This window comes from Bos grunniens, chromosome 16 (genome assembly GCF_055505025.1).
Source record: "Bos grunniens cultivar Pamir isolate PY7600 chromosome 16, Bosgru_T2T1.0, whole genome shotgun sequence".
Lineage (NCBI taxonomy): Eukaryota > Metazoa > Chordata > Mammalia > Artiodactyla > Bovidae > Bos > Bos grunniens.
The window spans coordinates 57,650,949-57,663,859 of NC_141180.1; the positions used below are offsets into that span (position 1 = coordinate 57,650,949).

General features: G+C 41.3%; 1 protein-coding gene across 1 annotated transcript in view; it reads left to right on the forward strand.

Moving 5' to 3' along the window:
* The first annotated feature begins 397 nt into the window (after nucleotides 1-397).
* The window catches only part of SLC30A10 (solute carrier family 30 member 10), a 39,989-nt gene continuing 27,475 nt past the window's right edge, over nucleotides 398-12,911 (forward strand). The window contains exon 1 of the mRNA XM_086342753.1: nucleotides 398-848. Within this exon, the coding sequence (XP_086198879.1) occupies nucleotides 398-848 (451 nt within the window). The remainder of the gene's footprint in view (nucleotides 849-12,911) is intronic.

Consider the following 12,911-nt stretch of genomic DNA (forward strand, 5'->3'; position numbering starts at 1 on the left):
CAAGATATGATTGTTTATGTAAAATGTCACAACGATTATTGCAAACACAGAGTGTGGAATCTAGAAAGGCCATAGCCATACATGAGTTTGTGCATAATTCAGACACAGAGGCTCTTGACTTTTGTAATGATACACACAAATGAGCAAAAGAAGCCCCTCCAGTTCCTATCTGGAAGTTGGTGTCTTCTATTTCCATAAGTCCCTGCTCACGTGACATCTCTTGCTTAATTGCCCTTTAAACTGTTTTATGGCTTTATAGCAGCCTGTAAAAAGTGATTTTCAAATATGACAGGCGCTGAAAGGCTGTAGGGGAGAGCTATCCAAGAGCTGTGATCTCTACATCTGCTCCCCTAAGAGCTCAGCCTTCCCAGGAAAAGGAGAGGGACAGCAGAGCGCCATGGGGCGATACTCAGGGAGAAGTTTCCGTTTAATCCTCATGTGCATTGTGAGCATGCTCCTTTTCGTGATGGAGCTAGTGATCTCCCACATAGGCAACTCCCTCTCGCTGACCTCCGATGCTTTTGCGGTCCTCTCCCACTTAGTCTCCATGATCATCGGTCTTTTTGGCATCAGGGCCAGCAGCATACAGCAGCACCGGAAAAGCACATTTGGCTTTCTCCGGGCAGATGTCGTGGGCGCATTTGGCAACTCCGTTTTCGCTGTGGCCCTGATGTTCAGCATCCTGGTGGAAGCTGTCAAAAGGTATATTGATCCACAGAAGACAGAGAGGCCGCTGCTGGTTCTCAGTGCTGGAGTCATCGGGCTATTCTTCAATATTCTCAACTATGCCATCTTCTTGGACTGCTGTTACTGCGCGGCGCGGGGGCCCCAGGGAGACGCTGAAGCAGGTAAACGCCTCCTCAGATGTTATAGTTTGGTCAGAGTCCTGCCAGGTGCTATCTTGGGGGCCTCTGGGGGTGTTGTGGAGTGAGACTCCATTCCATCAGTCTTTCGTTCCCCAAACTTTACTAAAGGTCTTTCTCCAAAGCGTCACTTCCAGTCCAAAGTTCCTTATGAGCTGGGTGGCAGCTGACCACGTAGGGGTCTTTTTTAGTAACTGGGGATGAAAAATGTGCAGACAGGTAGAGTGATAAACCGTGGCCATAGAGAGAGTCCTTTGCCAGAAAGTGGATGTGCCATGCAAAGCTGTCTCCTTTATTTAGTGACTCCCTTTTGTCTATCCAGATGTGACATGACTGTGTTTGAGTTTTAAAATAATATTTTAATTTTCTTTCCCCCGAATTGTTCGAAACTACTAGGCTCCATTACCAGCTCACTTGGAGCAAAGGCTCAAAAACCATCGGTTAGGTGGATAGCCTCTTAAGAATATATTCAAGGAATGTGATGTAAAATGCAGAAAGAAAAAATAAAGATGATCTAGTAAACTTAGCTCTATTTCTGAATCGGAATATTTGTATCTATTTATTGTAGACATCTGTCTTGTTTGAGAAAAAGGAAAGCTATTTATATGTAAATCTTTAGGAGGAATTTAGGAGTGGGTACCAAACTCATTGGATTATCTGTCAAAGGATCAAATTAAATCTCAGAAGAGAACAATACATTGAAAAACGTGGATTCCAAAAGATTAGTTGTTAGATAGAACCATGTTTCTTTAGTGCCGCAAAAGGAATTTTAAAAATATATGTTAAAAGCTTTTTGCAGAAGAGCAATTTTCAGTGCTTTTTAAGAAGTCCTATAGAGTGAACAGACCAGGTCCAAATCATGGTTCTCCTACAGGGCAGCTGTCAAATTACTTCCCCTGGCTGTGGGCCCACCTGTAATCTAGAGTCAATAAGGACTCAATGGGCTTCTAAGTGCTTAGCATTTAATAGGCTCTTGGTATAGACTAGTTATTGTTCTTTTACAGAAATCACAATGCAAATCTGAATTATGTGATCATCCAGTATCATTGAATTCTGATTGCTTATCTGGATTTTAAGAAATTTCAAGATTTTTCTTATTTGATGCTGAAAAGTTTTCTCTCATTAGTCAGAGGGTCATGTAACTCAATAGGGGACCTCAGAGTAAGACTTTGCATTCTTATTGTATTCCTCCTGTCTCTCCTGCCATTGTAAATTTTCCCAGCTGGGAGCAGTCCTATATTCTATCTCTGCCTAGATTTTCCTATTAGTAGAAGATACATCTTGAAAACACCTATAGTATGTGTTAGGTATAAAAGGGAACAGACAAGAAACTAGAGTCTGTATCTTTATTTTATTTAATGAATCAGTTAGGGCCTCATCTTTTGTAAAACATAATAGTTAACTTGAGATCATATACCTTGTTTACATCAGTCATCATATACTGGAGGTTCAATATCATAAAATTCACATATTTGATAGAAGAAAACAATATTTATTGCTAAGTATAAGGCAAGGAAGCTGATCAAATCAATGGTTAGTATTGGCATTGCTAAACTTACCTTGTGTTTTTAATTCTAATTTTTTCTTTACCTTTGACATATGATATTTACCTGCATATAGTAAAAGCAATGTAGGCAAAGAGTTTGACTTCTTGACCAACATGAAAACTGGTAGATAACTGTTGTTCTATTTTTATAAACTGAATTATTATCAAGTAGATCTTAGTTCAGCTCTTGTTTGGGAAGCAGTGATTTCTAATGTTTATGTTCATATTCAGATAAGAAGAGGCTTAAAGACAAATATTTTACCCTGACCATATGGATTTCTACTGTCTTAGTTCTAGAGTATCTATCTCCTTTTGAAATGTTTCATGCTGTATAGTAGTCTTCTTTAAATAATTATAATGATAGGTACTATACATACATATAAATGATGCTTTAAGATTCGTATTCTATATTTATTATTTTAGGTACTATGCACACATGTAGCTAATGCTTTAAGGTCCATGTTCTATGTTGGAATTATTACTTTGGTAGCTTTTGGTATTGCTGAATTCTTCTTAGAAATTTTAGAGTGTTTAAATCCTCCTAGTGATTTTAGGATAGCTACTTAGTGTCTTAGCATTTATGTTTTGAGTTACATATTTATCACTTTCCCTAAAACATATATTTTAATATCCTTCAAATTAGTTAAATAAACTTAGAGTCAATATTTGGCTTAAATAAATCTCATAAACTGACATTAACCCAATTGTCTCTTAGTCTAAGAAAAAATGTGATTAATCCATACATATTGATTTATACCAGGACCTCCTGGTATAAAATATGAAGAAAAAATGATTCTTGATTTCAAAAGATTCAACTCAAATTTAGGAATAAGATTTTCTATATACTAAATTCTAACTTGAAGGGTTTTAAAGTCCTATAAACTAAAGAACTATTGTATCTACTGGTTGAGTGATCAGAATCAAATAATCCATCACTTTTTTTTGGTGCAATGTGTGACCAAAGAGAATTTTTTACTTAGCAAGCCTTTAGTCTCTTCCAGTTCTGTGGATCTTTTACTTGTTTTATCTGTTTGATACCAGTTATATTTTATGTCTGAGATTATAGGTAAAAAGAAGACCACTAATTTATTCTAAATGTGAACAAAACAGAATGTATATACTGTTAAGACTTGAAAACCTCTCTGGGATTCATGGAGTAAGATACATTGAAGAATTGGACAGAAGGAGTTAGAAATTTTAAAAATCACCTGGGAGTAAAGAATGTCTGGAACACTAAGCTGAGACTGGGATTGTGGAAGCCTTATACCAGTATCTAGTCAGTGGGAGTCCATCCCCAACAGGAAAAAATGATGGTGGAACAGATATTTGTAGCTAAAGAAAAAGGAAAAGGAAAAAGGAAAAATTGCAAGCACAAAAGAAAAAAAACAAACAGGTTTAAGGTTCAAATTTGGATGGCTATATTTGTGAGATTATTAGGAGGAAGAGAGTTATAAATGTGTTTGAAGAAAGGGAAGAGGAGTGAAAACAAGTCAGTTCAGATCCTAGGAAATACAGGGCACCCCTACCTTCTTTCTCTAGACTTACGAATGAAATTTGCTTTGCTTGCAGTTTTTCCTACAGCTTGTTTGCTTTATTAGATTTTCCTTGACTTTCACCTTATCTTTTATGTGTGCACTTTTTTTTTTCAATTATTTTTAATGTTTGAGTTTTCTTTAAAATTTAACAGACAGAACTCTCTTTTCCTTGACTTGTGTTTGAACAATACTTTGCCTTACATTGGTGCCTCAGAGGGTAAAGAATCTGCCTACAGTGCAGGAGACGAGGGTTAGATCCCTGGGTTGGGACGATCCCCTGGAGAAGGGAATGTCTACCCAGTCTAGTATTCTTGCCTGGAGAATTCCATGGACAGAAGAGCTGGGCGGGCTACAGTCCATGGGGTTGCAAAGAGCTGTGCATGACTGAATGACTAACACTCGCTTCTCACTGGCTTTTATTTTAAACCAAAAGTAATTTTGTGCAGCTCTGTCTAGGATAGGCTTGCCATTTACACAATTTATGAATGGCACATTTAGGTCTGAAATATGTATTTATTATTAAACATTTTTTAACCAAATGCCTTCCCTGTGAATTTACTTAAATTTTGTTTTGATTTCCAAACTGTGTTCTTTCCCTCTCTCTTCCTCTCTTTGCCACTCTCTCTCATCACCTTTCTGGCATATTTCCTCAACCAACCTGCTAGGGGCAGTGACAGCCTAGAACAGGCTGCTGACTGGGGGCTTTCCCAAGCTTCTCATTAAGTCTGAATGCTACAGCCTAATGGGAACATTTCACACAGACAGTCCTGTAGATACTGAAAGCAAATAGGGTTTGTTTTCCTTTAAGAGCTTGTGTAGGCAGGGCTCTGAGGGTTTAGGAGGGGCCGGGAGGAATTGGCTACCTCCCTCCCAGCAGCAAGTACCACAGAATAAGTCAGGGATCAGAAACTGCACAAGGGAAGGTGGCTTTTCAGGCTGGAACGAGAAAGAAGATTTTCCAGGTATCGGTTCCCTGGGTTCTCTTTGTACTTTGGAGGCAGGATTGGAATGAACAATAATTATTAAATGATTTTACGAACCGTGATGCTTAATTCCCAGAAGCTGTTACTTTGCTGTTTGTATATATCGGACATAATTGTTTTCCAAGCGTTTTGAACAATTCACTTCTGCAGGAGCACTCAGTGTACACACACCTGTCACAGATCACAGCATCTCCACTAGTGCTTCACAGATTACCTTAGGTCTCTCTCTGTACACTCAGGTCAGCTTGCTTAGCCTCTCACCTCTCTTGCTGCCCAGGGATGGGGTTCTGGGTCAGTTACAGGGAATGAGTAAGAAAAATCAAAGGAAGACTGAAAACTTCGTGCTGTTTCACGTTCACAAAATCAAATTCAACTGAAGAAAAAAAAACCAGAAGATAAAGAGACCCGTTCCTTATTCTCAGCCATGTTCTTTCAATATGCAGAGGCCACTCTGACTGACTCCTCAGGTAAATCTTAATGAAAACCAAGGTCTTTCTTGACATCTGTGAGTCGTCAGGCGCTGTCAAAGTGTGGGAGGATAACCCCAGCAGTGTATCACATACATTTGGAGAATTATATGTTTTGTGAAATAATTAGCAAGAAGGAATACTTGGTATTTGTTTTTTTTCAGATAAGGAAACAAAAACTGAGAGTCAGGACCACAACCATGCAGCGAGTGAATGGTTGTGGACAGAGAATTACAAGGCTAAATCTAGGGCTTTAGTTATAAACCTACTCTTCTTGACCAAAGAAAGAAAAAGAAATAACGAACAGTGAAAAGTTATTTGGAAATAATCACAAAATGGCATGTCAAAAAGTATGAATCAGGGAATGCCCTAGTGGTCCAGTGGTTAGGACTTGGTGCCAAAACAAAAGTATAAATCAATACTCCATAGGTAGAATCCTAATTCCAGTAGCTGAATGACCTCCAGAAAGTTACTTCAACTTACTAAACCTCAGTTTCTTCTTCTGTAAAGTGGGTAATTATTTATCTCGTCAGGACATCGTGAAGAAAGTATATTCTGTGTAAATTCCTCAACATGGCACTTGGTGGCGGTGGTTGATAGTGAGTGTCCAAGGGCTAAAGAGACAAGAATAAAGGTCATATTAGGCAATGGCACCCGACTCCAGTACTCTTGCCTGGAAAATCCCACGGATGGAGGAGCCTGGTAGGCTGCAGTCCATGGGGTCGCTGAGGGTTGGACACGACTGAGTGACTTCACTTTCACTTTTCACTTTCATGCATTGGAGAAGGAAATGGCAACCCACTCCAGTGTTCTTGCCTTGAGAATCCCAGTAATGGGAGCCTGGTAGGCTGCCGTCTATGGGGTCACACAGAGTTGGACACGACTGAAGTGACTTAGCAGCAGTTAGTTCCTCGGTGGACAAGTCCTTGCCTGCTCCACATCCATAAACTGGCAGCCAAACACATCCTGGGCCAACACCCACAATGGATTGCTGTTATCCATACTTATGATCCATATAGATCCATCACCATTTCTGGCCATGCCATGTGCTACGTGCTCAGCTGTGTCTGACTCTTTGATACCCCATGGACTGTAGCTCACTAGGCTCCTTTGTCCGTGGGATTCTCCAGGCAGGAATACTGGAGTGTGTTGCCATGCCTTTCTCCAGGGAATATTCCCAACGCAGGGATCCAACCAGCATCTCTTACATCTCCTGCATCGGCAGGCAGGTTCTTTATCACTAGCGCCACCTGGGAAACCCATCTACATGTGTGTGTGTGTGTGTGTGTGTGTATAAAACTCAGGATGATTTGCCTTTTAAACATTTTCCTGCAGTTCTGTCTATATAGTCCCATTTTCCTTACTGAGAGGTTTACTTTCCCAACAAAGTGGAGTAAAAGTAAGCTTATTATTTTTTTTTCTTTTGGTCGGATGCTTACAGAATATAAAGAATATATTTATTACCTTTTGCCTTCTTCTTGCTCTTTCGTGGAGACAATAGTCACTGTGATTTATATAAATCACATTGTGTATAGCTGCCTCTGATGATTATGACAAATTCTAGTCTTGTCATCATTTTTTTATAAGAGGCAATGATATCTAGAGACTCCTTTGTCTTAGAAGAATGTCTTCCACAGTCTGTGTCCTGATATTTATTGTCTACATCTGAGAAGTTGTCTCCAGAGAATTTTGAATGAAGTAATTTTTGATGAAGTATATCTGGGCTCTTGTTCTTTGTCTGCTGTGACAACTCAAGAAATGTATCAGCCCAATAGACAATAGAAAAAAAATGATAGTCCTGACTCAGGCCAATGAGAACTAGTGGTTGACTGCTTAGATAGAAGAGCAGCCAAGAAATCAGGTTGAAGACGGAACTATCTGGACAGACCACCTGTTTTCTGTCTAATTCTTAACTTGAAGAAACCACCTTGAGATTTTACAGGAGAGAAAAGAGAGGAGCTGGCAACCAGCTCTACAGCTCCTGACCAGTTGATTGATGACATTGTTGGGACTTTATGGGACCAATAAATAATGTCCACTCATGAGCCTAGAACTAACTGAGAGCTAAGGGAGCAAAGATAGTCAGATGGCAATAAAAATTGTTTTTGATAAAGGCTGAATTGGAAGGTGGACCTTTGATGTCCCAATAGCTTCCTAATACTTATCTCAGCGGTAAATATACCCATCATCTTCTTCAGGGCCCAGCTCAACAATGGGAGGCATAGAGGTGGGCCCAGGAGCAGAGAGGATGGACACTCCGAGGGGCATATTGTTCAAAGGATAAACCCTGGGAGGAGCTGAGCCAGGCTTCTGTTCCTTCTGCTAAACCCACCAATGCTTCCCTGGTGGCTCAGCTGGTAAAGAATCTGCCTGCGATGTGGGAGACCTGGGTTTGATCCCTGGGTTGGGAAGATCCCCTGGATAAGGGAAAGGCTACCCTCTCCAGTATTCTGACCTGGAGTATTCCATGGACTGTATAGTTCATGGGGTCACAAAGAGTTGGACATGACTGAGTGACTTTCACTAAACCCACCAATAAAAGGAGACCTTCTTACCCTAGGAGTGGCTTCTCCCATGGAGAGGGAATGAAGGGGTCAGTCAGAGCCAATATGGCAGTCTCCTCAAGGAAACGTAAGACCAGAGGAATCATCTCCCCCCAGTACTCTCCAATTTTATGTGCCCTTCACTGGGGGCTTCCCTTGATGGGCTAGATATAGAGTTATCAGGAGAGTATTGATGCTGGTATTCTCAAGGCCTGCACCTCCTACAATAACCACTTTTTCCTTTGGGTATAATCCTTGGGTCCAGTGTTTGGTAATTTCGAAACCCATCTCCTCAATGACTAAAATGGATTAGAACAGTAAGTATATTAGTTCAGTAAGTGTATTAGTTAAATGAACACTGAGGCCCCACAAATGTTAAGAATTGCTCATTAGAGACTGCAGAGTGACGTGAAACGATAGCATCAAGATAACTCTCTGGCTGGGAGGAATAGGGCTGCCTTCTATTGAGTTTTTAATCTCAAGTAATGTATTCTTCATTTACAGTGCCTTGATCTTTATTTTTACTTTTCGTACCTTCCCTTATTCCCATATATTAAATATGCTCACTTTATTTTCTGCATCTTATATTCTTAAAATCAGCAATTTTTGAATGCTCGATTCTGCTGTTTATTAGTTTTGCTGCCTCTCTCAAGATGGTTTGCTTCTTCATGTTTTGTGAGTTTCATGATGTTTTATTGTGAACTCATGATCAGTGGAATTTTCTTTGAGGGAATTTTTTGAGGAAGATTGTAAATACATTTTCCCGCAGAAGATTTACTTTTCTTTTCACTGGGTCCCTGAAGCCATTAGAAACTGGTGAGCAGTTAAAAAATTCTTTGCTTAAGGATGATAATTATAGTGAGAATTTAGACTACATTCCCACATGAAGGCCAGAGTATAGTTCCAACTTTCCACAGGGGATATTTTTCTCTCTACCTAAAACCAAGAGTGAAACATGCAAGTTTTCATGCTGTCTCCTTCGAGGCAGTGAGTTTTTGTGTGTTTATTTTATTGTTTGTTTTGATTCAACCTTTTACCAAAGGATTGAGCTTTATGAGGGGATCTCTGATCTCACCATGCCTGCATCTCAGTTTTATCTCTTGCATCATACCCTGTCACACGGCTGTTAAAATCCAAGGCGAGATCCTTTGTCTTTGGTGGGCAGACATCCTTAAGTCAGGTTCTGGCTTCAACTCTCCTTTCTGGATTTTGGCTTTCACTTCATTGTTTGACCTCAAAGTCAATAATGTCCTGCCACACTTTTTATATACACAATGGAGTATTACTCGGCCATTAAAAAGAATACATTTGAATCAGTTCTAATAAGATGGATGAAACTGGGGCCTATTATACAGAGTGAAGTAAGCCAGAAAGAAAAACACCAATACAGTATACTAACGCATATATATGGAATTTAGAAAGATGGTAACACAACCCTGTATGCGAGACAGCAAAAGAGACACAGATATATAGAACAGTCTTTTGGACTCTGTGGGAGAAGGAGGGGGAGGATGATTTGGGAGAATGGCATTAAAACATGTACAATATCATATAAGAAATGAATAGCCAGTCCAGGTTTGATGCAGGATACAGGAAGCTTGGGGCTGGTGCACTGGGATGACCCAGAGAGAGAGTATGGGGAGGGAGGTGGGAGGGGGGTTCAGGATGGGGAATATGTGTACACCCGTAGCGGATGCATGTTGATGTATGGCAAAATCAATACAATATTGTAAAGTAAAAAAAAAATAATAATAAAAAATTAAAAAAATAATAAAAAATAAAGAGTTCAAAAAGCTTGACAGAAGCACATAGTATTAACCCAGAGCTAGAGCACTTAATATAGGTAAATTTCAGTTCCCAGAACTCAGCACTTAATATAAGGCAGGCCCTCATTACCACTTACAAGGATCAGAGCAGAGACTCAACAGTGTCAGGAGAGGGGCGACTGACAGATGGAGTCCTCTCCGTTTCTGCTTCTCTCAGAGGTGGGTCAGCATGTGCCAGCAGACCTGGCTCTGCCAGCAGACCTCACAACAAGAGGTTAATTATGCTACCAAGATTTTTGTATCTGTAAAACACATTGCATCCTTTTCCAGGAAGCAATGTTTAAAATATTCCTGCCTACTTGTAGAGTAGGCTTTAAAGACTTCTGAGGCTCCAGGTTGTGTGAGAGAGAGAGAGAAAGAGAGAGGGAGGGAGAAAGAGGGGGAAGGAAGGAATGGAGAATGCAAGCAAGCAACCCCCAGGATTCCGTTTCCGTCTCGAGCTCCTATTCCTGCTCTGTCTGCGCTCTCAGTCCTATGTCTCAGGGGTTGCTGCCACCACCTCCGTCTCCAGAGCTGCTGAGGCCCGTGACTCTTGCTTCCTAAGGAAGCTTCTCCCTCGAGCCCATGTGGGCTTCTGCCTGAGGGCCGTAGATTTCTTAGCTGAAGCTGTCTGGATGTTGCAAGCTCACCCTGTTGCCCCCGCTCCTGCTTTCTGACCCTCCAGTGACTGTCTGCCTTCCCACAGCCCTTGACTGATCTTCTGTCTTCTGTTCTGAAGTGTTGAAGGGGCCTCCAGCGTTTTCCCGTCTCTCTTCCTGCTCTTCTCTCAGAAGGCTCAGTTGAACTGTTCATGGTTTCATGGTTTAATCAAGTTCTTAAAGTTGCTCCTTTTCTTTCTCTACTCCACATAAGGCTGGTGTTTTTGTTGGACTTTTCCCCCTTTTATTTGGTCCTTGTTTTCTGGGTCAGGCATTTATTTTTCCAATGTAGTTTTTTTCCCCCTTATCACAGTGAGAGAAATGAAGTCAGTGTTCAGGAGCCTGCCAAAAGCAGCTGTTTTCCAAACAAATCTCTTCAACTCTCACCTCTCTGAGTTGGGTCATCTCACTTGAAAAGCATTTTCCAAGTGAGCCCAAAGTCTAAGTTGGGTGTGGCCTTGCACTATTGTGTTCTTGCCTTGATCCCCTTCACTGTGCCTCATCCTCCTTTTTCCTGTCATAGGTGTCCTAATTCTGTCTGTTCCCCATGGGTCCCGCAGGAGCAGACAAACCCCCACATCCATGATAACCGTTTTGCTTTGAATCACTTCTAATAATAGACCCCATGGACTGTAGCCCGCCAGGCTCCTCTGGCCATGGGGTTCTCTAGGCAGGAATACTGGAGTCGGTAGCCATTCCCTTCTCTCAGGGATCTTCCCAACCCAGGGATTGAACCTGGGTCTCCTGTAGGCAGATTCTTGACCATCTGAGCCACCAGGGAAGCCCAATAATACCTTAAATATTTTATGCTAATCTTCCTACTTTCTCCTCTCAAATAGCTCCAAATTGTATAGGAATTTTGTATAGCTCTGCCAATCTTTACATGGTGGTTCCTCATTCTACTTAACTATGTAACAAACCATTACAAACAGTGGCGTAAAACAGCAACCATCTGATGATACTATACTCAGGATTCTCTGGGCAGGAACTGGGAAAGGACACAGTGGGAACAGCTTGTCTGGGGCCTCAGCTGGGATGATTCTAAGGCTGAGGGTGGCAAGGTGATGACCGGAGACTGCATCACCGTATGTCTGGCTCTTGGGCTGAAAGGACTGCTTACTGGACCACCGACACAGGCTCTCGCTGTGTGGCTTGGATTCCTCACAGAGCATCGCCCCAAGACATCGTCTGTGGTGGCTCAGGTTTCAAACATGAGTGTCCCATCAAACAAGGTAGATGCCTCCCTGCCTTTTCTGGCCCAAACTCAGATTGTATGGGATACAAGCAAGTGAGAAGATGGAAGGAGTGTCAAGCCCTCAGACCTGTTTCTGAATGGAAGGAGCGTCAAGGTCTGCCTATGAGAAAACATGTTGAATGGGAGATAATGTTGTGGCCATCTTTGGAAAAAAATGCTCTGCATAGTCTGCCCTCCACCTACAGCTCATCTCAGTTCTATACGCAAAATTACTCACTGCTCCCCAGAGCCTTACCGTCTCATCCCATGGGGCATCCACTTCACGTTTAGGCTCTTACTCAAGGCGAGGGCAAGTGAGGCTCCTCAGGGGCTTTTTAGGTATCCTCTCCTCCATCTGAAGATCTGCGAACTAAAGAAACAAAGAAAGGGCTTGCTCTTCACATCCCCAGCACATGACAATGGGACAGATATAGGATAATTGCTGGATTCCCCAGTTGCTTTTATTTCAGATGGTACAGCAGCTTTAAGAGGATGACTTTTTAAAAAAAAAAAAAACTAGACTTCTATTTTTTAATTTTTTAAAAATTTATTTTATTGAAGTACAGTTAATTTACAATATTGTGTTAATTTCTACTGTACAGCAAAGTGATTAGTTATACATATACATACATTCTTTTTCATATTCTTTTCCAAGATGGCTTGTCACAGGATATCGGATATAGTTCCCTTTGCTACCCAGTAGGACCTTGTCGTTTATCCTTCTCATATGTAATAGTTTGCATCTGCTAACCCAAACTTCCAATCTATCCCCCTCCTCAGCCTTGGCAACCATAAGTCCGTTCTAAGGATGACTTTGAATAGCTCCCTGCCTCTGGTTCCCTCTGGGGCTGGTGAGGTGCATTCCTCGATGCCAATCAGCCATCCGGTGTCTTGCCTTCCTGTCTCTGAAAGATATCTTTGGTTCCCAGTTCCCAGTCTGATCTAATCTAATCCCCTCTAAGTATATTTAGATAGATGTGCATCTCCTTTTCTTTTTTGCATCTTTCTCTCTTCCTCTGGTGCAATTTCCCTGCAGTTTCTGAGAGCAAACTACTCTCTCTCTCCCACTTTCTTTGCACAATAAGACTGAAGCATAAGTAAAAACAGTCTTAAAAACTCATGCTCGCAAAGGCCCATTAGAATATCCCTGCATTTATAATAACAGTCATAGCTGATAAGCAGCTTTGATTTGCCAAGGTCAAAATCCTTGCCTGGCTCACTCTTGAGCCAGTGTGTGTTTGTGTGTGTTAAGTCACTGAGTCATGTCCAACTTTTT